We start from the raw sequence: 24857 nt of genomic DNA, 5'->3' as shown, positions 1-24857 counted from the left end.
TGGACCAAAAAGTAGGTCTGTAGATTTATGGGTATTTCTCCCCAACTCAGAATGGGACCCCCATGGTTCTGAGACTTAAGCAAGCAGGAAGATATTTGTGCCCTTGAAGTCAGGGTCATGCCAAGTTTGAAAAGATCCCCTTGGACCCTTGAGGATGGAAGTGACTGGTAAACACAGGGTTTGGGTGAAACAGATGAGATTTTCCCAGTAAAGGGAGGTCTCCTGGAAACAAGACACCCCGCCTTCCCAGCTGAGACAAATCTCGGTGAAGTGACTGGTTGCAGGCCCTCAGTGCGCTCAGCCTGAGTGGCTCACTCCCGTTTCATACAAAGGGCCAGCCAGGGCTGGGCCTCCCAGCCCAATGGAGGGAAAACGATTCTGAGGGCAAATGACCTGCACACGGCCACGTAGCTGTTTGGTGACCCAGCCAGGAATAGAGCCCCCTGAGTATCACTAGGCATGTGTCACCCACTCTGCCTGGAGCTCAGGAAATGTCTTCACCTTGAAAAGGGACAATTCTCAGTTTTGGCTCAGTCTGAAAAAGTGAGGTTGGTCTGTGTGATTAGGGCTGATGGGGCCCTGGGTTCTGGTCCTGGGGTCCAGCTGCTATAAAGACCCTGGTGGCTTCTTTTCTGTGCCTGTGTCTCTGAGGCTGTGAGCCAATGAGTTGAGGACTGGTCACGGAGGCTGAGTTTCCTATGGGGGCCGAGGAAAGAGTGTTTGTCTCTTGCCGGTGAACCATGGCAGGTCGCTTCCAGAGAAGCCTGGCACCCTAACTCTGGGCTGATGGCTCCAGCCAAGTAGAGAGCCTTCTCCACCACCAGGCTGGCAGCCCCTAGCCCTCCACTTTGCTCCCCCATCCCCAGCCATACGGATCAGCAGACTTCCCCAGGCCTGGCTCAGAGTGGTCCTCCTCCAGGAAGACCTCCCTGAGGAGCCATGCCCAGCCCTCCCTGGTCTCCTGGTTAGTGTAGGTAGGGAGCCGTCTCCCAGAGGAGACCAGGTTCCCTCCACCTGCCTGGGAGAAGATCTGGCAATGATTCCATCCCTGGCCCCCCAGGTGGTGGTGAACGCCCTCTTGGGAGCCATCCCCTCCATCATGAATGTGCTGCTTGTCTGCCTCATCTTCTGGCTCATCTTCAGCATCATGGGCGTCAACCTGTTCGCTGGCAAGTTCTACTACTGCATCAACACCACCACCTCCGAAAGGTTCGACATCTCCGAAGTCAACAACAAGTCCGAGTGCGAGAGCCTGATGCACACGGGAGAGGTTCGCTGGCTCAACGTCAAGGTCAACTACGACAACGTGGGTCTGGGCTACCTGTCCCTCCTACAGGTGGTGAGTGTGACCCCCTGGCCCTGCAGAGACCTGGGGTAGGTGTGTCCCCCATCTTTCATTATTCCTGAGCCCATGCTGTTTCCAGGGGGGCAGAACCCTGAAGCAGTAGTGTCTAGACCTCTGGTCTCTATTTGATACCTGCCCAGAGGGGCTGGGGGCAGGCGACCCATCAGAAAGACCAGACTAGATGACAGAGGCAGCAAACAGCCCCCTCCCCTCACACCTGCCCACATTCTTTCAGGCCACCTTCAAAGGCTGGATGGATATCATGTATGCAGCCGTGGACTCCCGGGAGGTAAGTGAGGGGTCACTGATGTACAGCTGGTGAGCGAACCAAGGGGGAGGACTCAGACCAGAGACACAGTGGCACACTGTCCCCACCCCCACCCTCTTCCCTCATGCTGTTTCCTGGGGAGCCCCTGAGACTCTGAGGGGCCCAAGGCCCCTCCTGCCCACAGTGAGTGAGACGGAGCACGGAGCAGCCAGCGTGTGTCTGTCTCCAAGCCCACCCAGCACCCCCTCTCCTGTCCTGTGGCCCCTGCAGCAGGAGGAGCAGCCGCAGTATGAGGTGAACCTCTACATGTACCTCTACTTCGTCATCTTCATCATCTTCGGGTCTTTCTTCACCCTCAACCTCTTCATCGGCGTCATTATTGACAACTTCAACCAGCAGAAGAAGAAGATGAGTATCTGGCCCCGTCGTCCCAGGGCCTTCCTGCACCATATGCCCTCCTCCCCTCCTTGGTCTACCCAGCCCTTCATAGTTCACAGCTGCTGCCTCCCAGCCACCGTGCTATCACTGACCACAGCTGAGGCAGCAAACCTGGCAACCTTGAACAAGGGACTTGGCCTCCCCGAACCTTGGTTTTCTTATCTATAAAATGAGGGTGATGTTACCTACCTCTCTGGGTCATTCTGAGGACCCAATGAGATACTGATGGAAAGTGGCCTAAAATAGACCATGAGGCAGCACAGGTCCCCTTCCCTCTGTCTCCCCCCTTCTCCCCTCCCACACCCCCAATCTCTGGTCCCTCCAGGTCTCCCAGCCCCCCTCCCGGGGTGGGGGCTGCTTTCAGGGTGATATCTGAAGGAAGGAGGTCCTGGAGGCAGAGAAGGGGGACCTCCCAATCTTACGGGTGCCATCCCATTATACTTTGGAGGGAAAGACATCTTTATGACGGAGGAACAGAAGAAGTACTATAATGCCATGAAGAAGCTTGGCTCCAAGAAGCCTCAGAAACCAATTCCACGGCCCCAGGTACCTGCCCTCTGGGCCCCTCTCCCTGTAGCCTGAACGAGGCTCCTGCCTGAGGGGGCCACCAGGACCAAAATAATGCCTGCTTTTTGCCCACCGGGCTAGGTCACTGGGTGAGGCTGGGTCCGCCTGCCAAGAGGGGTGCCTCTTTGTAACCATACAAAGGCACTGTATGTGCAAGAAGCAGCTGCCTACTAAATGCCAGTCACTGGTTTACCCCTCCCCCAGCCCTGCTCAGTCCCCCAGTGTGCATCCATCTCAATGGGTGGCTTCCGGGGCAAGGGCCGGGCACCCTCTCCAGTGCTGCATTGGCTTGAGGGCAGGATGAGGGGTTTCTTGGGGGCCTTGACAGGTGGAATGGTCTCAGAGCGAGGGAGGGTGCCCACAGACCCCACAGAATGGGTCTGCCCTCTGTTTCTCTCTCTCATGCTATGATGTCATCCTGTGTCTCTTGCCTACCCCCGTCTTGCGTGGGCCCTGACCACTCTCCCCACTGTGCCCCCATGTGCGTCCCCACGCTCCCTTCTCTGCTACAGAACAAGATCCAGGGCATGGTGTACGACTTTGTGACAAAGCAGGCCTTTGACATCACGATCATGATCCTCATCTGCCTCAACATGGTCACCATGATGGTGGAGACGGACGACCAGAGCCAGCTGAAGGTGGATATCCTGTACAACATCAACATGATCTTCATCATCATCTTCACGGGGGAGTGTGTCTTCAAGATGTTCGCCCTGCGCCACTACTATTTCACCGTTGGCTGGAACATCTTCGACTTTGTGGTTGTCATCCTGTCCATTGCAGGTGAGCAGGGCCAGGCTGGGCTGACTTATTCAGGAAGGCCGCATATTCCTGTCCTCATGCACCTGGCATGCTTACATACATTGTCACACATGCACGTGTGTGTGTGCACCTGCCATTAACATTTCACACACAAAGGCACATACAGGTAGGCTCACCTGCACACACATGAGCACACTTCAGGGAACGGTTACCTGACAAGCGATGCACGCTCAGATGCCCATGTGCTCAGTGAAAAACATTAAGAAGATGGTCCCAGCATCCATATGCCCTAGAAAAGTGCATGGACATGTGTGTACTTGTGATGGTAACGAGCAATCCTTTATTGAGCATTTATGATTTGCCTGACATAGTGCTGTGCCCTTTAGAGGCATTAGCTCACTAATTGTTCATAATAATTCTACAGGCAGATATAGCTACAGATGAGGAAACTGAGTCAGAAACGTTAAACGACATGCCTAGATTCAGAAACACAAAGCTGCCTCCTCTCTCTCTCTCATCTGTGGCATCTGTAAACAGTCTTGGGAATGGGCCTTACCCTCACCCCCAACAACTTTGGCATATCCCACATCCATCAGCTGTGTTGAAGCAAAGATGTAAACCCCTGGCCCCAAGGCTCCGGGAGGGATTTGGCCCAATGGGCAAGGCCATCCAGGCTGTGCTCCAATGGTTAAGCACCCCAGGCCTGGCCCCCTTGAGCCCTGCATGCCCCCTCTCTGTAGCCCAGCCTCCCACCCTAGGACAGCAGTCCTCACCATTTCCTCCCTGCAGGTCTCGCACTCTCTGACCTGATCCAGAAATACTTCGTGTCCCCCACGCTGTTCCGTGTGATCCGCCTGGCCCGGATCGGGCGCGTACTCCGGCTGATCCGCGGGGCCAAGGGCATCCGGACACTGCTCTTTGCCCTCATGATGTCACTGCCTGCCCTCTTCAACATCGGCCTCCTCCTCTTCCTGGTCATGTTTATCTACTCCATCTTCGGCATGTCCAACTTCGCCTATGTCAAGAAGGAGTCAGGCATCGATGACATGTTCAACTTTGAGACCTTTGGCAACAGCATCATCTGCCTCTTTGAGATCACCACGTCAGCTGGATGGGACGGGCTCCTCAACCCCATCCTCAACAGTGGGCCCCCTGACTGTGACCCCACCCTGGAGAACCCGGGAAGCAAGGTCAAAGGGGACTGTGGCAACCCCTCCATCGGCATCTGCTTCTTCTGCAGCTACATTATCATCTCCTTCCTCATCGTGGTCAACATGTACATCGCCATCATCCTGGAGAACTTCAACGTGGCCACCGAGGAGAGCAGCGAACCCCTCGGCGAGGATGACTTTGAGATGTTCTACGAGACGTGGGAGAAGTTCGACCCTGACGCCACGCAGTTCATCGCCTACAGCCGCCTCTCTGACTTTGTGGACACCCTGCAGGATCCACTGAGGATCGCCAAGCCCAACAAGATCAAACTCATCACGCTGGACCTGCCCATGGTGCCAGGTGACAAGATCCACTGCCTGGACATCCTCTTTGCCCTGACCAAAGAGGTCCTCGGTGACTCGGGGGAAATGGATGCCCTCAAGGAGACCATGGAGGAGAAATTCATGGCAGCCAACCCCTCCAAGGTCTCCTACGAGCCCATCACCACCACCCTCAAGAGGAAGCACGAAGAGGTATGTGCCATCAAGATCCAGAGGGCCTACCGCCGGCACCTGCTTCAGCGCTCCGTGAAGCAGGCATCCTACATGTACCGTCACAGCCACGACGGCAGTGGGGACGGGGCCCCCGAGAAGGAGGGGCTGATTGCCAACACCATGAGCAAGATGTATGGTCCTGAGAATGGGGACAGCGATGTGCAGAGCAAGAATGAGGAGAGGGTCTCCACAGGGGACACTGGACCTGCCGTGGGGCTCACGCCCATCAGCCCCTCAGAAGCTGCCCTCCCTTCCCCCCCACCCCCAGGGCAAACAGTACGCCCAGGGGTCAAAGAATCTCTGGTCTAGCAGGCAGCAGCAGAGCGGCCTGCTGAGGCTGCCGAGCCCTGAAGCTCCCTCAGAGTGGCCCGCTTGCTGAGGGAGCAGGGCTTCGAATCTGGGACTGGTCGGCTCCCTGTTGGGAACAGGATGTGGCTACGCTGGGACTAACTAACACCCAGGCCAAAACACCTGTCCCCCCGGCCATGGAAAATGGGAATTGTCATCGGAGGCTTCAAGCTGGGCCTGGGCCCCCGTCTCTGTGATGTCGCCCTCAAGTGGCTCTAACCTCTTCATGGACCCTGCTGCTCCTCTCTTGGCTTGGGGGTACAGCCAAAACATCAGAATCTCTGTCCCCCACTTGGGGCAGAGATGGCCTACAATAGAGGGATTGGCTGCCCTCCGACCACCAGAGTCTTAACGGCGGCTGGCCTCTCCCCAGGAAGTGGGCCCTTCAAAGATGTCTTAACTTGAGTGAGAGCAGACACCTGACCCCAGGCCGGCCAGCCCTCCCCAATCGGGGATGCAGCTTTGCCCGCCCGCCAGGCTCAGGGATTCCCTGGGAAAGGAAGACATGGCTGATCTGAAACGGCTCCACCAGCCTGACTGGCCACTGGGTCCGGACTCATCGGGCTGGGGGTACGGCCCCTGAAACCGTTTCCCAGTATGTCCTCCACCCAGACCTCCACTCCCCCGGCTGGCCCCTGGGGGGGAGCACAAGGGGGCAGTGAACGTGGGGGCTGCCTTTTTCCAGGACGCATGGATGGACAGTACATGTTGCATCTACCTGGGGGATCACTGCGCTGGGGGCTGTTCTTGGCCTGAGCACCCAGACCTGGGTGGGGTCAGGGACCCTGGCATTCAGGAGAAAAAACCCTGTTCCCTCCCTCCCTTCCTCACTCCTCATCCTTCCCTGCCCCCAAAAGTGATCCTAAAAATATTATAGCTGAGCCCATGTTAGAGATTTCACACCGGGCCATGCCAGGCCCACCTGGCTGAGGCCCAAACTTCCAACTTCCTGCTGCCTGGAAGGTTGGGCGGCCGCTTTGCTGGCGTGGCCGATCAGGCCATGGCAATGCAAGGCCTCCACTGGCTCTCCGATAACAGAGAACGAGCCTGGGGGAGGGGTCCCTGGATCGATTCACTTGTGTGGATGTTTAAGTGTGTGTACCCTCGTGTCCCACGATGCCTGCATATGCATTTGCGTCTGGGTGTATTTGTGTAAATGTGTGTCAGTGTACCCCGTAGTGTCTGGCTGGTATGTGTGTCTTCTGTGGAGGCTTGTCCATGTGAGTGTGCCTGAGCTGTGAGTGTGTGTATGAGTGTGAACACGTGTGCTAAGGTTGAGTCCCCGTTGGCCTTACAGAAGTTCCTCTTCTGTTTCTTCTTGTTTCTTGTGAACAGTTTGATTAAAACTCAGGAAGCAGCAAAACCGCCAAAACAACATGTGTGTTGTGTGTGCACAAGCCCACAGGCCAGATCCCTCCTTTCTGCCTTCCCTGCCCTCTGGCCCTGCCTGGGCATCCCTCTCTCAGCCCCTAAGACTCCGCGGTTCTCCCTTCCCTGGTTGTTTTTGTCGTACCATTGCCCCAGCCCTGCTCCATGTCTCCTGCCTGTGTCCCTGTGGAAGGAGACCCCACTCCATCCAGCCCTTCTTTCGGTGTGTTCATCCCCCCAAGGGGCAGCCTCCTCCTGACCAGCACCCTTCCCACTGCCTCGCCCTCCCCGGGCCCTGGACTGGCGTGGCCCCAAGAGCCTCTGCATCAGTTGGACTGGATTGACTGTGTACAGACTGTAGAGCCTCCCCCTGGCTGCGCCCCCTCCGTCCCTGCAGACCCACACCTATGTGCACCTTGTCTAGGTAGGAACAGGCCCAGCCAGGCTAGCAGACAGGTCCCTTTGTACAGTTCTTATAATAAATCCCCCATCTCATGCCTCTGACGTGTGGGCATCTTCCTTCTGTGGCTCCAGGTGGGCATGTCAGCAGGGGCTGAGGGCAGCAGGCAGCTAGGAGAGCTGGTGGGGGTTGGGGAGACCCGGGAGCCTCTGGGAGGGGGTAGCCCCAACTCCCTCCTCTGGCCTGTTTGTTTCCTTCTGCCCTCCTCTGGAGCCCAAGGGGCCAGACGAGGTTGGGAGTCAAATCCCTCCTTCCCTCATGGGTTCACCCCACCCTTTTCCCACCCATCATGGCACCCAAGAAACAGGTATTGGGACCCTACATCCCCAGCTTCTCTCTGGAAGCCCTTCACTTCTCTGTCCCCACCCCAGAGGCCCCAAGGTGCCTGTGGGGGCCCATAGTGTGGCTCCTGCCTCTCAGAGATACTGTCCCCCCCAGAACCCTGCCTCTGACCCCTGACCCTAGAGAGTTAAGGATCCCATGGGTCTAAGAGTAATATTATGAAGTGGTTTATAATCCCAATGGGTGAAATATAATTTTGTTTCCTACAACTTGATTTCTGACTGCCAGACCTATATTCCTTTAAACTAGTAAACAATCTCTTTCAAGATTTTTGTACCCCCCCTTTTTGGGGGTCTTAGGTTACATGGCTCCCATGGGGGTTGGGGAGGGATACACACCGACCACCCTGCCATCCCTGAGCCAGGTCCCTCTGCCATGTCCCAAAGGACCCCCTCCACCTCCTCCACCTGCTGTCTTCTTCTGACTGGGGAGGGTCCAGCCTCCCTGCAGGGCTCTCTGAGCCCTCTCTTGGGTGCTGACCACCCTCCCTGGGGGCCTGGCTCCTTCTGATTTGAAGTTTCTCCAAACCACCCTGGGGCCCTATCTGGCCCCCAGGACAGGAGAGCTCTCCGAGTGCCCCAGCCCGCCCCTCTGCTGAGCCTTGAATGACAGAAGAAACAAAAAGGCAAAATGCTGAGAAACACAGATAGAGGTGAACATTTCAGAATCAGCCCCACTCCCCAGTTATCAGTGCGACTCATCACCCTCTGAAGGGTGGACCGTGGTCCCGGGTTCCTCACCAGCAGATGCAGCGTTTCCTTAAGGCACTCAACAGCCCTGTGAAGACTATTTTACGATGATTTCTATTTTTTATAAACGAGGAGATCTGGTCTCCGAAATGGTAAGAATGTGCGTTGGTGAAGTGGGCATATGAGGCACAGAAATTCTGCTTTGTGAGACACTGTCCCTCCCACTGCAGGGCCTTTAACACCGCCGGCCCCTGAATGCTGGTGGCACCAATTGGTCCTTGCAACCAGCAAAATGGCCCTGATGCATTTCCAAGTGCTCTCGGGGTGGAGCGGGACCACCCCTCATTGGGAACCACCAGGTAACTCGGGGAGACTTTCTGACTGGTACCCAGCAGGGCCAGGGTTCAAACCCATATCCTGTTAGCCAGCAAGCCCCCTCCTACTAATGGAACAAACGGCCTAGGATGTCAAGTTCAGCTGGAGGACCAAGAGAAGCCAGGGAGAGTGGACTGGCAGAGGGGCAGAGGTCTGAGCCCTTCTCTCCAAACTGAGGTTCTACCCTCTCCCATCTTTCCAAGGTTGCTGGGCACCCCCCTTGGTTCCCCAAGTCCCAGTGCCCCTTCTCCCTCTCCCTACACCCCCATCTCTTGTTTTGAGGCCACCTTCCCGGAAAGGTGGGCGGAGGCTGCCAGATGTTGGGATGTGTGACAGGGGAGCCAAGGGCAGAGGCCTCATGTTTCCAGGAAAGAAAAGGCGTCACAAGCCCCAGACAGAGCTTGCTACTGTTGTCACTGGGGAGGGAACAGCACAGCCCCAACTAGGACAAATAACCTTGCAGGCGGTGGGCCCCCCTGCCCCCACCCCCTCCTGAAAGCAGATCCCTGCCTGGCATGAATGGGGATGAGTCCAAAGGACACAACTGCGTCCCTGTCCTCCAGGCAGGGTGTGTGTGGATGTTCATGTTTGAGGGATGTCAGCTGCTCCACCCAGCCCTTGTGCCCCTTGTAGTCACCCTGGGCCCCAAGACCAGCCCCTGAGCAGGCCCCGTGCCACAGAGCCTGGGGAGCAGCCCTGCGCAAGCACACACATGCACACACACGTGTGCGTGCCCACGCCTTCCCCCGTGATCTCCACCGCTGTGGGGGACACCCCCCCCCCAAAGCTGAGCAAGGCTTCAATCTGCAGGAGGTACTTTGCTAAAAGCAAGAGACCTTTTGATCCCTACCCTCTTCTTCTGGGAAGCTGTCTCCAAATATTCTCATCAACACCAGGGGCCTATCGTCCTCAAGTTGACCTCAGGCAATGTTTATAATCTTGGATTGTTTGTTCTGTGAACTGAACATCTGACACCTTTTCAGGGAAATGTTTTGTCATTTGTAACATCTGGAGACAGCAAGAACATCTGGGGCTGCTTGGAACAAGCCGCTCCTCGGATGAAATTCTAACCCTCCTGCCTCCGCTTTCCGTAGTGCCAACCCTGGCCTGTGCTCCTTGAGGGCGGCCCGCACTGTGCCAGGTGAGCCTAGGCCTGGGGCACAGAGGACAGCCTCCAGACCTCTGCCACCTTCGTCGCCCACCCTGGCATGAGCGGCAGGTTCACGTCTCCCTAAACCCCAACAGACCCACCAGCAGCACAGGCTGCTTGAACAATGGAGGGTGGTGGGGAGAATGAGAAGCAGCAAAGGATGCAGAGAACTGAGCGTTTTTCTTCCCCTCCTGGTAGTTAGGAGAATAGAGAGAGGGGACGAGAGAGAGAGAGAGAGAGAGAGAGAGAGAGAGAGAGAGAGAGAGACGCTACCAGGAAACAAAACCTGGAGCTAGCTCAGGGGCAGGCTAGGCTGTGCACTGTGCAAGTGCACCCCCACCCCCACTGAGGACGAGGGCTGGGCCTGACCCAGGGGCACTGAGCTGAGCTTAGACAAGCTCCTGATCACTATGGTTGCATCCACCACTCTGCTGACTGGTGAGATAAAACCAGAGAGTCTCTTACTGTCAGAACCTGGAGGCTTCCCAACTTGAACCTCTTGTCTGTCTCCACCCAAAGATACCTGGAGCTGTGAGCAACAAACACTTCAGTGCCCTGGGAGTCTCCTGGTGGCTGAGTGGTGGGTTTTCTCTGAGCTGTCTCTACCTAGGTGCACCCCTTTCGGCCGCTCCCAGCAAACTCTCCCACCCAGTGAGGGAGGGAGGCCTCACCCCTGGACCAGATCTTCTCCCAAATGGCTGCCACCCGATAACCTCTGTGGCTTTCTTACTCCATAGGGTCAAATCTCCATCAACCCCTAACATGGCTGCATGCCCCCCCATGCATGTCCTGGGCCCAGAGCTGCCCCCCAGCACCCCCACACCACCCTTTCTTGGAGCTCCTCCTCCCCAAGGGTGCAGGCTTGTCCAGGGCAGAGGGACCACTCTCAAGTTCATCTCTAGGACCCGGAGTATTCAGCTAAGTGCCTGGGAATCTAGACTTCAGGATGGGAGGCTGACAGGCCCAGGGCATCGGTGGGGTGCGACCCATGGAGGAAAGCACAGGCAGGTCCCAGCCATAGGAACATCCACCACAGATCTGAGCTGTGGTGCCCAAGCTGGGTGACTTTTGAGCCTTAACAGCACAGCTGACAAGAGAGCCCGTCCTTCCCCAGGGTCCCCAGAGAGCTGGTGCCTCCCCTGGGTCCCGATTTGCATGGCAGGAAGGGGCCTTGTGGGGAAGAGGTGGGGAGGGGACAGGCGACAGCACAGGCAGTTACACGCTTTCCCCCCAGGAGCTGTGGTCGTCATCACAGGCTTGGGGTCAGAGCGGAGCGGGACCATGGCCAGGCTGGCGCTGTCTCCTGTGCCCAGCGACTGGCTGCTGCTGTTGCTGATGCTTCTCTCAGGTACAGCCCCTTCCCCGAGGCCCCCCGGCTCCCCTCCATTGCTCTGTGTCCACTGCTTCTGTCTCCAGCTCTCTTCTGCCTCCTCCTGTCTCTCACACTGTCTGCCTCTGGTCTCGCGCTGACTGCCCTGGGGTCTGGCTCCGGGGGTCCCAGCCGTGCTGGCTGGTGGGCTCCAGGCGCTGCAGGCTGAGCTAGGCCTGAGGGGGTGGTGGTTCTGACCCAGGAAGAGCCAGGCCAGGGAGGAAGAGAGGAAGAGAGGGTGGTTCACCCGCTGAGGACACTGTGTGGGGGGAGGTAGGGGAGGGGCTATCCCCAGCCAGACCCTGGGACGTGTGTATTCCGGGAAAGGACCCCCCTGGAGGACAGGAGAGCCCTTTAGCTGTGACTTCCCTCCTGTCTCATCCAGATGCCTGCTCAGGGCAGAAGAAGGGCTGGGCAGTAGATCTTCTGGGGCGACCCCACCGCTCTGCTGCCTCTCCAGAGCAGGGCTGGTGGGGGGAGCGGAGGGGCCTCGAAGCTGCGGTCAGGGGCGGAGGAAGCGGGTCTGGGGATGAAGAGGGCGGAGGGTATGCAGAGGCGGGGCCGCCAGCTTGCTAGAGGCCCTGACCTGGCCTCGCTCACTTCCTCCCAACCTGCAGGTGAGACCCTGTTCGCAGCCGCCGCTGAAGTAAAGGATTGTCAAGGTCAGCCACCTCCCCTGCCCCTTCTGGGGGGCAAGGACGCCTGTGTCCAGTAACAGCCACTGTCCTTGTGACAGACCCTGTGCCCTTGTCTCTTTGGTTCTCTCCACAACTCCCTTCCTTAGGCCTCCTTAGCGTCTCCCTCTCCAAGGCCTGGTTCTGAGGCCCATTTGCCACCCCCCCCACTCCACCCTCCTGCCAGTTGTCATCTTTATTAGACACAAGTGTTCTGGTCCCAGTGTCTGAGGAGCTGGGTTAGGCAAGATGGGGATTCCCACTCAGCCCCAGAAAGAGCTCCTAACCTTAGGGACTCAGACAGGATACAGGGGCTCCGGGTTCCCAGGGGGCCACTCACTGGGCACAGTGAGGCGGGGGGGGGGGGCTTCTGGGAGCAGGTGGGTGGGGAGACGCTGCCAAGCTGAGAATGAAGGTTTAGGAATAAGAAGTGGAACAGGCCCACGCAGTGGGTAGAGAGAGGCGATGGAGAAAAGAGGGCAGGGGTTGCTGTGAGGCCTCAATGACGAGGCTGAGGGTATCTATGGGGAACCGCCCAGAATTGCAGACTAGCCCAGGGCAGCTCCCTGGCAGGGCGAGACAAGAGTGCAGGCAGCTAGCTGTTCGGGCATGAGGAATCCAAAGTTTCCAGGGCATGGGAAGGAACCCGAAAGTTCCAGGGCCTTTCTAAGGGAAAATCAAATGCCAGGCAGAGGTGAGGTCCCGTGGTTTGGCCTGTGGCCTCTCCCATGGCTCTGTTCCCCCACACTCTGCCTGACTGGCCCACACTCTAAGAAGCAAGGACAGACCAGGGGGACTAAGCCCGGGGTTTGTGTCCCCTAGGGTGGGGGGCCCATGGTGGGGGGCCCATGGTGGGGCTGGCAGTCAGGAAGATGCTGGGTGAGATTTTGATCCTGGCCTTGGCGCCCACAGGAGGGACTTGTCTCCGGATCTGGCAGTACCCGCGTTTCACAGCCAAGAAACGAGGCTCCACGGTGAAAATACATTGCTACATCAATGTCATGGGCTCGGTGAGCTGGCTCTGGAAGCGGGATATCAACTCGGAGTCCAAGTTGCTGGCCAAGGAACCGGACCACATCGAGTATAGCCAGGACAGCACCCGCGCCACCCTCGTCATTAAAAACGTCCATTTTCAGGACAACGGCATCTACTTCTGTCAGCAGAAGCACCCGGAAAAGGGCCTTGTGACAAGCTGTGGCACCGAGCTCCGAGTCATGGGTGGGTACGGGCCTTGCCCTTTAGCCAGGGAGGGGAGAGTGGATGGGGCCACAGGGTGTTCATGGAGCCATCCACCCCCTACACCACCCAGCCTGCCACCACTGTGGGGCCACATGGTGGAGATGACTGGGGCCCTAGAGCACCCAGAAGAGCCACTGACAAGAAGGCCCTGGGGGATACAAACCCAAAACAGTGCCCCAGGATCACCTTCCCCCCACCCCCCTCCAGGGTTCAGCACCTTGGCTCAGTTGAAGTGGCGGAACACACTGAAAGACAGCATTATCATGATCCAGACCCTGCTCATCATCCTCTTCATCACAGTACCCATCTTCCTGCTGCTGGACAAGGTGACCTCAGGGGGCAGGGAGGCCACCCAGGGGCGGGCCAGACATGGGCAAGGTCTCCATCTCCACATCTCCCCAGCCTGAGTCTGCCCGTGGACTCACTTGTTCCATCACTCCTTCATTCATTCAGTTGTTCTTGCAGAGCGCACCTCATCCCCTGACCTGGCCCCTGACCTGGCCCCTGACCCCTGACCCCTGACCGGGCCGGTCTCCCTGGCCCTATCCAGCCTGGCCCAGAAGTGGGTGGGGTGGGGAAGCCAACACCCTGCTCTTCCTCTCTTGCCTCACCAGGACGACAGTAAGCCTGGGATGGAGGAAGACCATACCTACGAGGTAAGGAGCAGGGGGACCCACAGCTCTGAGGGCCGTGGGGGAGGTTGGCAGGATCATCTTTTGGGGCAGTTGGGGTGTGGCTGAGGCCTGAGCTCCACTCCATGTCTCCAGGGCCTGAACATTGACCAGACGGCCACCTACGAGGACATAGTGACTCTGCGGACAGGGGAGGTGAAGTGGTCAGTGGGTGAGCACCCAGGCCAGGAGTGAGAGGCCAGCCCTTCCCATGCCCCTGAGCACAACCTGCTGGGCCCTCATTGACTTCTTTTGAGCCACCTGGCTTCCAGTGTGTCCCCTTTGCCTTGGCCCCCTGTTGGCCTCCAGAGCTGACCCACCAGATCTGCCTGCCTGCCCCTCCAGCCCCTGGTCCCCAGCTCTTGCCAAAGGGACTGGAATAGAAGGGCCACAGGACAGCGATTTGGAGCGGGGTGTTCTCTAGGGATAGACTGGACCCAGTCTTCTCGGGGTGCTATGTGGGGACCCATCCCACCTTCAAGTCAGGGAAGGCATAGCCTTGTCTGGAACCTGCAAATGGACTCTGAGCAGACAGCTTCTTGTTGGAGCCTGAGAAGGCCAGGGCCCACCCCAACTTAGCCACCGATGGCCACCAAGAGCATCATCCCTCTCCTCCCCCCCGCCCCTCGTACCACACTGGGCTCCTAGCCTTGAACCCATTCTCCTGTGGAATAAACAGTGTATCTTAAGAAACCACACCCAGGCTTGTGATATCTATGGGTATGGGGTGAATGAGAGCATCTGTTAGAGCACAAATGTTTGGGGACCTGTGGACCTGTGGGGCAGGAGAGGGGACAACTGTCACAGAGCTCATGGACTTCTCCTGGGCTCATTGGCTACTTCTCTCTAAAGGTCCAGTTGGGACCTGTGGTCATGTCTTCTTTTATTCTCTTGCTCTGTCCCTGGCTGGGCCCAGAGCAGCTGAAGAAAGGCTAATCGGATGGGCGCTTCGCCTTGGCGGGCAGTGCTCATCCTGCACTTGCTGTAGCCAACAAGCAGTACTTGAGTGCTACTTTGTAGGGCAGGGGTCTCAGCCCAGAAGGAGCTCCCCCTGCCAATCCATCCCAACCCTGCTGAACTTCAAGGCCCTTCACACCGGGAAGCCCTCCCCAAGCGCCCTGGGCCCTGCCCAGCTCCCGGGAGGCCCTCCCCAAGCACCCCGGGCCCTGCCCAGCTCCCGGGAGGCCCTCCCCAAGCACCCCGGGCCCTGCCCAGCTCCCGGGAGGCCCTCCCCAAGCACCCCGGGCCCTGCCCAGCTCCCGGGAAGCCCTCCCCAAGCGCCCTGGGCCCTGCCCAGCTCCCGGGAGGCCCTCCCCAAGCACCCCGGGCCCTGCCCAGCTCCTGTTCAGACCCCAGGCCCTGCAGCTCTAGCGTAGCTACAGCCTGTGCTGGTCTTGCTTGTCAGTTAAACTAGAAGCTGCCTGGGGGCAGGGGTTCCCCTGCTTCTACCACACACCCCCTCCCACCCCACTGGCCCCTACCAAACCTGGAAATTTATTTTTGCAGAACCATCTAAGAGACTCGTAAAGAGGAAGGCTTTGTGGTGGTCAACTCTGCGGGGGGTGGGGGGGAGGGGGTTAGTCAGGTGACCCCTTCATTTTCCAAACATCACATCAGAAGCCCCATAGAGTTACAAAGTCGCCGCAAAATGGTCCCCAGGGCCCTACAGATTGGGGCTCCGACCCACCAGCTGCTGGAATGACTGGAAGCAGCTCACAGCTGGGAGCTCAAGTGCAGTTGACATCAGTGTCCCAAGCCAGGCCCTGCTCTACTTCCCGTTGACCTTGGGGAGACCCCAAAACACTTCTTTGCCATTCATGCTCTGGATTCAGACGGGAGAAGTCCCTGCCCTCAGGGAACTGGAGAGCCAAGGCCAGCCTGTGGGGACGTGTGAGAGCAGTACCAGTTTTTACCAGCTTCCCCGGAGTTCTGGGTGGGCAGGTGCTGAAGGCACCCGGACTTGGGGTTCAGCGGTGCTGACTTGCAGCCAGACTGGGCCCAGCCGAGCTGGCTGCTGCCTCCCTGGTCTCTGGGCTGCCACAGGGAACTGGCTTGTTTTGGCATCTGGCGCCGCTAAGCTGGAGCTCTTCCTCTTGGCTGCTTTGCATAATGGCACTAATTCTGTCCTCCTACCTCCGCGCCAGGGACCTTGGGCAGCTTGGCTGGGGGTGCAGGGCAGTCTTCACTTCTCCCCCCCAGCAGTCTCCCCCTGCTTGGGGCTGCTCTGAGTTAAGGGAGGCCTTGACTTGACGGAAAGACAACTTACAACCTCTGAGTAACTGCGTTTGCCAAATGCTTTGAAGTGTTGTCGGCGGAGAATCATTTGAATGGCAAGGCCTGTCTTCTCCACCAGACACCCCCAAAGCGTGTTTGCCTCCATGGTTATGACATAGAGGCCATCTCTGGTCTGTGTGTCTGTTTTAGGGTGTCATCGTGTCTGACTTAGGCGGTAGAAACACAGTGGGTGATGCTAGTGAAGATGATGAATGCTTCAGGCCTCAGTTGCGAGAGTCATAAAACCTGCCTGAGAAAAGGGAGTTGAACCAGATGCTGTGTGTGTTTTTTAGTGATTATACAGTAAAATTGACTTTTTTCTTTTTTTTCGGTGACAGTTTGATGAATTCTATCTAGCACATATCCAGGTTCGTATAACCGCCATCACAAAAAGATACAGAACGTGAACCAAAATCTTTTACTGGACCCCCCAGATATTTATATATGGTGTATCTTTTCATGCCAATAAAATTTCATTGAGCACCTCCACGTTCATTTACATGATCTTGCCTAAGCCCCAATGTACCCTGGAAGGCGTCCTTTCTCAGCAAAGGTTTCCCATTGCTCACAAGTCCCAAAGCCCCAATGGCCCCACTCCTTCCTAAAAGGCCAGATGTTGGCACCACTGGCAACCTCTGGGAGTCCATTGAGCCGCTGCTTGGCCCTCTCCCTCACCAGAATGCAGCTCTGAGGCCCCTTGGTGGTGGGCACATGCCCCACTGCCCACTGGGGAATCCAGCCCGGTCCCTGGGGCCCTGGTGTATGCACAGGCAACTTCCTCCTCTGTTCTAGCTTGACTTCCTGCCCTCTGGCTGCAGGTGCTGCTAGGCCTCAGGCACTCTGACCTAGGGTTTGGGTGTTTTCCAGCAGATTGGAGGTGAGAGAAAAACAAAACAAAACAAAACACCAAGAGTCGGCCCTGTCTGGGCATCAGTGGCAGGTTGTGTTGGTCCCTGAGCAGGTGTCTAGCCTGGCTGGGTCCTCCGGGAAGGGCCTCAAAGGCCATGTCGGCACACACGGTTTGGGACTTGCAGATGCTGTCCACATGCTCCCACTCGTTAGATGACCTCAGGAGCTGGATGCAGGCCCACATGGGTGAAATTTCCGAACCTGTCTCTGCTGCACCTGGTGCTGGCGCCCTAGGGACCTGCCAGTGACTCAGTTGCAAACAAAAACAAAAACAAGCAACCCCCACAAACCTTCCACTTGTAACCCCTCAGCTGCCGTTGCCAACCCAGAAGCTTTCACTTAGGTGACTGCACGGAACGAAACTTAACAAGTATTAAATTCCCAATTCAGAGTAGTTTGGTTAAAACATATTTAGATGAATCCCAATGCAATCTTCAAAGTAAAAAAAAAAAAGAGGGAGAGACATTTTTCTCTGGGACCCAACACCACGTTCTCACTTGCACACGTGGGAGGGCTGGACACCTCGCAAGGTCCCTTGCAGGGCTCACACTCTGAAAGTTGTGAATCCGTGTAGAACATTTCTGTGTACTTGGGATCAGCGCCTGTCTACTGCCTACTGATTGTCTAGTTTTTTCATTTAAGTGTTCATATTGCTGTGCATTGCAAGATCCTGTATTTTTCATTATTATTTTTTGTGTACTTGTTATTTTAAATCACTCTACTCTGAGGACACTGGGACACAGAGACACATCATCACCTGCCTTGTCATTTCCGGCCGGGTGGATATTTGAGTTCTTTCCTTGGCACGGTCCTTCTTACCATTCAATCCACTCAGCGGATGCTTGCAGAGTTCCTGGGCCTGGGACTGTGCCAGCTGCCAGTTCCCCCGACTCTCACCTCTGTATCTTAGCTATTTCCTTCATGGCGGTTTTTACAACGTGAAATATCTGTATACATTTTAAGATTATGTATTTATTTGTTTGCTATTGTCTCTCTTCCTGTAGACTGGTAGCTCCATCAGAAAAAGGATCATGTTTTTTGTCCATCTAGGTATGCCTGTCAGCCTAGGATAGTGTCTGGCATATGGAAGGAGCAGCAACCACTTGGTGAATTAGTTAGGACATGAACGAATGAATGAATGAATGGCACGAATACAGCCTCAAAGAGCTTACAGTCTCATAAAGGGAATAAGATGTCCACATGCACCCGGGGTGGATAGTTCAGTTGGTTAGAGCATTGTCCTGAAGCACAGAGGTTGCCAGTTCGATCCTCGGTCAGGACACATACAGGAACACATCAATATGCCTGTCTGTCTCTCTCTCAAATCAATCAATCAATCAATCAGTAAAAAAAAAGAAAAAAGATGTCCACACGTAACCATAGAATAAGGTAAAAGGAGGCAGAAGTTATTTTCAGCTGAGGTCACAGATAAGGAAAGCACCCCAGACTTCCCACAGCTGCTGGACACACTTTGGTTCTTATTACTTCTTTTTTAATCTACCTGTCTCCCTAGGGAATAATCCACCAAGAGGAAATTACTTAGTAGGTCCCATTATAGAGATTGCTGTGCACTTCTAGATTGATTGTTTGGAGAGCCTCAATCAGTTGTAAACAACACCCTCTAAGACAACGGTTCTCAACCTGTGGGTTGTGACCCCGGCGGGGTCGCCTAAAGCCATCGGAAAATACATAATGCATATCAGGTATTTACCTTCCAAATCATAACTGTAGCAAAATTACAGTTATGAAGTAGCCACCAAAATTATTTTTTGGTTTGGGGTCACCGCAACATGAGGAACTGTATTGTGGGGTCACGACATTAGAAAGGTTGAGAACCACTGCTAAGACCTATCCCCCATGCTTGAACCCTCCAGCTAACCCAAGGGTCTGATGAGATAAAGGAAGTGAAAACACCATGCACACTGAAACGTGCAATACAAATGTGAAGGGTGAGGTGGGCTGTTTCATTAAATCAGCTGCCTCGGGTTGTTTTTCTGCCACTTGTCTTGGTGCCTGAGCTGCAGTGCCTTGCATTCAGTTGCCCCCACCTTTCTTGTACATCTGAGTGGACACGTGGTATTGCCCTGCTAATTTTGCACTCAGGAGAGTTCTGTCCATGCCTAATAACTCCACTGTCCTTCCTACATGAAGTCTCCAAAGAGCTGGGTACAATGGGAACACCAGACTCTGGGCGTTCATCACTCAGGAGCTGGGAGACTCTTGGCAAACTGCTGTATCTCTTTGAGCCTGAGTGTCTTCTGTTAAATAGGTCTCCTCTGCCTATCACCCAGGACAGTGCCTGGCATATGGTGGGCACTCAGAAATATTGATCTTCTTCCCCAGCGTCCCCAGAGAAGCCCATGGGAATCCCCACATAATATTCTCTAAAGACTTTGACTCGCCCTGAGTGATCAGCGTCGTGTTCAGACCCGTGCTGGAGGCAGAGAGGCGGGCAGGTTGTCCCAGGGATAATCCCAGATTTTGGCCTCCAGGGAGGCAGGGCAAAGTGAGTGGTAGAAAGTGTAGACCTCGAATGACCAAGAAGGGAGCAGAAAGAGCTGCCACCAGTCCCTCTGCAGCTGTTCCTAAGATCAGGATGAGCACGACTCTAAATAATTAGATGGCCCTGAATCCCACAGGGACCTTGGAGGGGTTCTTAAAGCCTGGAAGAGGCCACACTTAGATCAAGAGCAGGTCTGAGAGCTCTCACAATAGGTGCAGAGAACCTCAGAGATGGTCAAAGCCAGAAACATGAAAGGCTTCCCAACACGCTGAGATTCATGGATTCCAAGCTAATGAGGGATGCATCACAAGCCTTTCAAGGCTGACCTCAGGGGTGTTGGTCACAGCTTCTCCCCACTGGCCACCATGCAGAGGCCACTGGTGGGCAGTCTCTGAACCTGGAGAAGCCAGGGGCCTGCCCCGGGTGGTGCCCAAAGAAAGGGTGTGTGACTCCCTGCATTGGAAGGAAAAGCCAGTCTAATTCCAAGTGTATCTTCTCCTAGCAATGAGTCATGTCTGTGGTCTCCATCACTAAGGGCCCTGTAAAGGTCCAGACCAGAGGAGAGCATCACCAACATCCACTCCACACCCTTCAGTTCTTCTCTTTTTGGGACCAATAGTTGCTGCCATGGTAACCTTTTTTTTGTGTGTGTGACAGAGACAGAGAGAGACAGATAGGGACAGACAGATCAGAAGGGAGAGAGATGAGAAGCATCAGTTCTTTGCTGCAGCACCTTAGTTGTTCATCAACTGCTTTCTCATATGTGCCTTGACGGGGAGGGGGGCTGCAGCAGAGCAAGTGACCCCTTGCTCGAGCCAGCGACCTTGGGTTCAAGCTGGTGAGCTGTGCTCAAACCAGATGAGCCTGCATTCAAGCCGGCGACCTCGGGGTTTCGAACCGGGGTCCTCCATGTCCCAGTCTGAGGCTCCATCCACTGTGCCACCACCCAGTCAGGCTGCCATGGTAACCTTTACGTAAAGGTATATCCCCATGGGTCCCCAGAGTCCTGTGGACCAACCTAGTTCTGGGTCAACGGATGTGGGTTTGGGGAGAGGAGCCGCTCCCTGCTCTGGCCAGTCCTGCCTGTTCTTGGCGGTAACCTACGTGGTGGAGAGCCTCAGCCACACCTCACTGGTGCCACACTATGTGGCTCTTGGGCAGTCCCCAACTTGAGCTTTACCCCCTCACACCTAGGGGATTCCTGGAGCTTTTCTCCATGGTCCACAGCTCACATACAAGGTCCCCAGCATTAGCTAGAAGCCTGTCATGAGGGGTTCCACATCAGCGCCCCTTCCCCCAGTGACAGAAGGAAGCAGTGGCGGGGGAGGCAGAAGGCTGTGAGGGGCTCAGAGACCCTCCCCCACACCCCACCTGGCTCTCCTTCTTTGGTGGAGTCAGAAGAATGGGAGGAAATTGTTGCCCCCACCTTCCTCAGGGCCTGTAGCTTTGATGACACTGCACCCTGACCCTCCGACAGTCCTGCGTGGAGAACAGCTCCACGGGCCCCAGTTCCCTCCCTAGCAGATAGCTTATCCAGGGCATGGTTCTGGGTAATGGGTCAGGAATGGTGGGAGGAAAGGGGGCTCTGTCTTCTGGCCCTCATAGGGGAAGTGGCAAGGTGCCAGCACTCACACTGTGGGCCATGAGGGTGCTTTTCAGTGTTGGTCACTAACACTTCTAGAAGGGTTGGTTGGTTGGTTTTCTCACAAGGTCAAGTGCTAAATGTTCCTAGACTCAGGGGGCAAAAAAATTAAAACAAAGGGAAATGTGTTTTTTTTTTCCTGCTCTTCTCCCTGGGGGGTGATTTGAGGCTGGTAATCTCCAGATGTTGAAACGGACAAGACTATGAGCACCAGTAGGCTGGAAGGCAGCGGTCCTAGCCTTCCTGGTACTAGACTTGCCTGCTGTCTGCTCTCCAGCAACCATCCTGTGTCTCTGGGCTGTCCTCACCTGGGATACAGGGACAACAACCTTTCCTTATCGGCTGGTTAGAGCATCGTCCCAAAGCTCAGAGGCTGCTGGTTCAATCCCAGATCAGGGCACACACAAGGACAGCTTGATGTTCCTGTCTCTCTCTTCTCCATTCCTCTCTCGCTAAAATCAATACATTTAAAAAAGAAAAGAAAAGAAGACAAAATGAGGCAAAGGGACCCTTGTGATGAGTGGGCAGGATCCCTGTGTTCAGAGAGATGTGAAGTTAAAATAACCGAGTGGTTCCCAGAACCCAGCCTGCTTGGGATGATGCAACACATGGGAAGAGACTTTAGAGATCTTCGGCCTTGGTTGAAGTAGCTCACGCAAGTCAACTGCTCTGTAAAATTGGGTGATGATCATGCTCCCTGCACAAGATGGTCATGAGGGTCAGACGTGACCCTCATGTGAAGACAGAGTGGGAGGAGACTGCAATGAGTGGAGAGAAGACCGCCAGGGTGTCGTACCCCGAGTTCCAGGGCTGGGGACAGGATGAAAGCTCTCACGTTCTCTTCAAACATTGAGATTCTCTGAGAGTGAACAGGGCTGCGAGAGGAAGCACCTGTCCATCCCAGAGATTTCTGCTTCCTAGTTAGCATCTCTGTGCACGTCCAAAGGCACACCCATACCTGAAGTTTCAGTCCTTTTGCCTTCCCACCTGGGGGAACCCCAATGCTAAGGGAAAGGAGAAGGCCGTTTGAGGGGGCTGGTGCCCCCTTGTGGTCAGTATTAGCACTGCATCCAGCTGCCTGAGGCCCGACCAGGTGATGAGATAGATGGTCTGAGGATAGTGATCAAGGCCAAAGTAGAGCCTGGAGCTAGATGGTGCCCAGAAACCCTGGGATCTGTTGCTGTCTTGACCCGCTTCCCCAACACACACATTCTCTGTGATGGGTGGAGGGAAACTGCAGGGAAGCGGAAAGGCATATAGCAAGGAAGGGGTCGACACAGCTCTGAAGGCACAGCCATCCTGACACAGCCTCCTTTTGGGGGACCAGAGGAGCCCTCCTCACCCTGGTGGACAACTTCAAGCGATATCCTGCCAGCATACGCCTGGACTCAGACTTCTTTCTCCCTTCTGCCACCACCTACCCTTATTAAAAAGAGGACAGATTGGGTAGTCTCTCTAGCTGAAACCCTCCGGACACAACCCTCAGAGGTTGGTGGCAGTAGAGAGAGAAACAAGCCTGGGGGACGTGACCTCAGGAGAGGAGCGGGAACAGGGTGAGTGCGAGGAGGTTCTACATTATCCATCAGCCTGTCTGATGAGAGGCCCGGCTGTGGGCCTGTACATAAATGCATAGAGAAAACAGGTGGGGGCAGAGGGGGAGAGATGGGGCCAGGGTATAAAAAGGGTCCGCGAGGTACCAATTCCAGGATCCTAGGACCCAGATCCCCAAAGCGCTTAGGGACCTGTGGACAGCTCACCCCCTGTGATGGCTGCAGGTAGGCACCCCTCAAATCTCCCTGGGCTTGCCGTGTACTGAGGGCACAAAACAGGGCCCTGCAGGTGGACGGGCACAACCTCTGGGTTTGGGGCACCTGAATGCGGGCATAAACAACCATGCCCAGACATTTGGCCAAGTTTAAAATGCTCCCAGTCCCTGGGGGTGGGGGAGGAGGAAGGCAGGCCCCTGGGGCAGGAGCGGGCTGGCGCACAAAAGCGACTTAGGCTTTCTTCTCTCTGGGCCACCACCTCGACCTCCATGTCCCTCTCTAGGCCCTTGGACCTCCCTGTTCCTGGCTTTCTCCCTGCTCTGCCCGCCCTGGCCCCAGGGTGTGGGCGCCTTCCCCACCATGTCCTTGCCCAGCCTGTTTGCCAACGCTGTGCTCCGGGCCCAGCATCTACACCAGCTGGCCACTGACACCTACAAAGAGTTTGTAAGCAACCCAGGAGGCCGGTGGGGGGAGGGTGGCTGAATTCACACACACACACACCACCCCACTCCCAAAGAAAGGGGAGAAAACTAATGGGTTCTTGCCCAAGCGAAGATGCTGAAAGGTGAGTGTGAACTGAGGGGGTTCTGAATAAAGCAGTGATGAGACTCGCGCACTGGCTGAGCCCTGGCGAACATTCCTTCTCCCAGGAGCGCTCGTACATCCCAGAGGGACAGAGGTATTCCATCCAGAACACCCAGGCTGCCTTCTGCTTCTCCGAGACCATCCCGGCCCCGACGGGCAAGGAGGAGGCCCGGCAGAAATCTGTGAGTGGCCCCCATGTTCCAGCCGAGGAACAGAGGCCTCCCTTTTTCTAAGAAGGTCGCCCCTTCTCTCCACAGGAGCCCTGGGCAGCCATGCCTGCACCCGGTCCCCCAGGTGGCGGAGGGTGGTCGTGGATGGTGGGATGGCGGGGGAAGGCCTGCAGGGGCCGGCCGGGAATGGGGTTGCCCGGCGCTGACCACCCACCCCTTCCCCGCAGGACATGGAGCTGCTCCGCTTCTCGCTGCTGCTCATCCAGTCCTGGCTTGGGCCCATGCAGGACCTCAGCAGGGTCTTCACCAACGGCCTGCTGTTAGGCACCTCCAGCCGTGTCTACGAGAAGCTGAAGGACCTGGAGGAAGGCGTGCAAGCCCTGATACGGGTGGGGATGGTGTTGGTCCCCAGCCCTGGGGCCAGGCCCACCCTCCCCTGGACCTGGAGGCCCAGCTGGCTTTGCTGCGGTGTCAGGGATGTACATGGGCCAGGGAAGAGATACTGCCACTCTCTTTGTAACAGCCCGGCCTTGACCCAGGAGAAAGTGTACTCCTCATTTCCCCTGGGGACCCTCCACGCCTTTCTCCGAGTCCTCAAGGGGTGGGAGGAACATGGAGGGGACAAGAGGGACCTGGAGGGGACAGGGGGGACCTGGGGGGACAGGGGGGACCTGGGGGGACAGGGGGGACCTGGGGGGGACAAGAGGGACCTGGAGGGGACAGGGGGGACCTGGAGGGGACAGGGGCAGCCGCTGGCAAGGACTGAGCTGGTCTCTCCTTCCCTGTTGCAGGAGCTGGAAGATGGCAGCGTCCGGGCTGGGCTCATCCTCAAGCAAACCTACGACAAGTTTGACACAAACTTGCGGAGTGATAACACAGTGCTCAAGAACTACGGGCTACTCTCCTGCTTCAAGAAAGACCTTCACAAGGTCGAGACCTACCTGCGGTTTACCAAGTGTCGCCGCTTCATGGAGAGCAGCTGTGCCTTCTAGCTGCTGAGTTATCGCTGTGACCTCTCCCCAGTGTCCCCCTCCCAACCCTGGAAAGGGTCACTCCAGTGCCCACCATCCTTTCCTAATAAAATAGAGTTGCATCACAGTGTCTGAGTAGGTGTCACTCTGTTACGAAGGGTGTGGGGGAGGGAGCGCGGGGCAAGGGGCAGGCTGGGAGGACAAGCTTCAGGAATCCTTTTGGGTCTATGAAGAACCAGGCTGCTGAATGATCACCCCGTTCTTCC

General features: G+C 56.2%; 3 protein-coding genes across 4 annotated transcripts in view; all 3 read left to right on the top strand.

Moving 5' to 3' along the window:
• The window catches only part of SCN4A (sodium voltage-gated channel alpha subunit 4), a 44836-nt gene extending 37553 nt beyond the window's left edge, over nt 1–7283 (top strand). For both annotated transcript variants that reach the window (XM_066386400.1, XM_066386401.1), the window contains exons 20-25: nt 1061–1339; nt 1581–1634; nt 1884–2021; nt 2493–2597; nt 3131–3401; nt 4170–7283. In XM_066386400.1, coding sequence (XP_066242497.1) covers nt 1061–1339; nt 1581–1634; nt 1884–2021; nt 2493–2597; nt 3131–3401; nt 4170–5395 — 2073 coding nt within the window. In that variant the 3' untranslated portion in view covers nt 5396–7283. The remainder of the gene's footprint in view (nt 1–1060; nt 1340–1580; nt 1635–1883; nt 2022–2492; nt 2598–3130; nt 3402–4169) is intronic.
• Nucleotides 7284–11015: 3732 nt separating this feature from the next.
• On the top strand, nt 11016–14462 carry CD79B (CD79b molecule). Its single transcript, XM_066384948.1, has 6 exons — nt 11016–11166; nt 11805–11849; nt 12774–13079; nt 13308–13426; nt 13715–13756; nt 13868–14462. Exons 1-6 carry the CDS (start codon nt 11100–11102, stop codon nt 13964–13966), a joined length of 678 nt encoding a protein of 225 aa, XP_066241045.1. The 5' UTR covers nt 11016–11099; the 3' UTR covers nt 13967–14462.
• An 8720-nt stretch (nt 14463–23182) lies between these two features.
• GH1 (growth hormone 1) lies at nt 23183–24612 on the top strand. Its single transcript, XM_066385015.1, has 4 exons — nt 23183–23309; nt 23516–23632; nt 23848–24009; nt 24412–24612. The coding sequence occupies exons 1-4, from the start codon at nt 23226–23228 to the stop codon at nt 24610–24612; spliced, it is 564 nt and encodes a 187-aa protein (XP_066241112.1). The 5' UTR covers nt 23183–23225.
• Nucleotides 24613–24857: the final 245 nt, after the last annotated feature.

Source organism: Saccopteryx leptura, chromosome 5 (genome assembly GCF_036850995.1).
Source record: "Saccopteryx leptura isolate mSacLep1 chromosome 5, mSacLep1_pri_phased_curated, whole genome shotgun sequence".
NCBI lineage: Eukaryota > Metazoa > Chordata > Mammalia > Chiroptera > Emballonuridae > Saccopteryx > Saccopteryx leptura.
Note: the sequence above shows the minus strand (reverse complement) of the source record. Positions and strands in the feature narration are given on the sequence as shown.

What these genes read in the sequence shown, in the direction of transcription:
- CD79B (XM_066384948.1), top strand. Translation starts at nt 11,100, where the DNA reads ATGGCCAGGCTGGCGCTGTCTCCTGTGCCCAGCGACTGGCTGCTGCTG. An exon ending in GTTGCTGATGCTTCTCTCAG is followed by an intron (nt 11,167 to 11,804) that starts GTACAGCCCCTT and finishes CCCAACCTGCAG; the next exon opens with GTGAGACCCTGTTCGCAGCC. An exon ending in CACCGAGCTCCGAGTCATGG is followed by an intron (nt 13,080 to 13,307) that starts GTGGGTACGGGC and finishes ACCCCCCTCCAG; the next exon opens with GGTTCAGCACCTTGGCTCAG.
- GH1 (XM_066385015.1), top strand. Translation starts at nt 23,226, where the DNA reads ATGTCCTTGCCCAGCCTGTTTGCCAACGCTGTGCTCCGGGCCCAGCAT. An exon ending in CTGACACCTACAAAGAGTTT is followed by an intron (nt 23,310 to 23,515) that starts GTAAGCAACCCA and finishes TCCTTCTCCCAG; the next exon opens with GAGCGCTCGTACATCCCAGA. An exon ending in GCGTGCAAGCCCTGATACGG is followed by an intron (nt 24,010 to 24,411) that starts GTGGGGATGGTG and finishes TCCCTGTTGCAG; the next exon opens with GAGCTGGAAGATGGCAGCGT.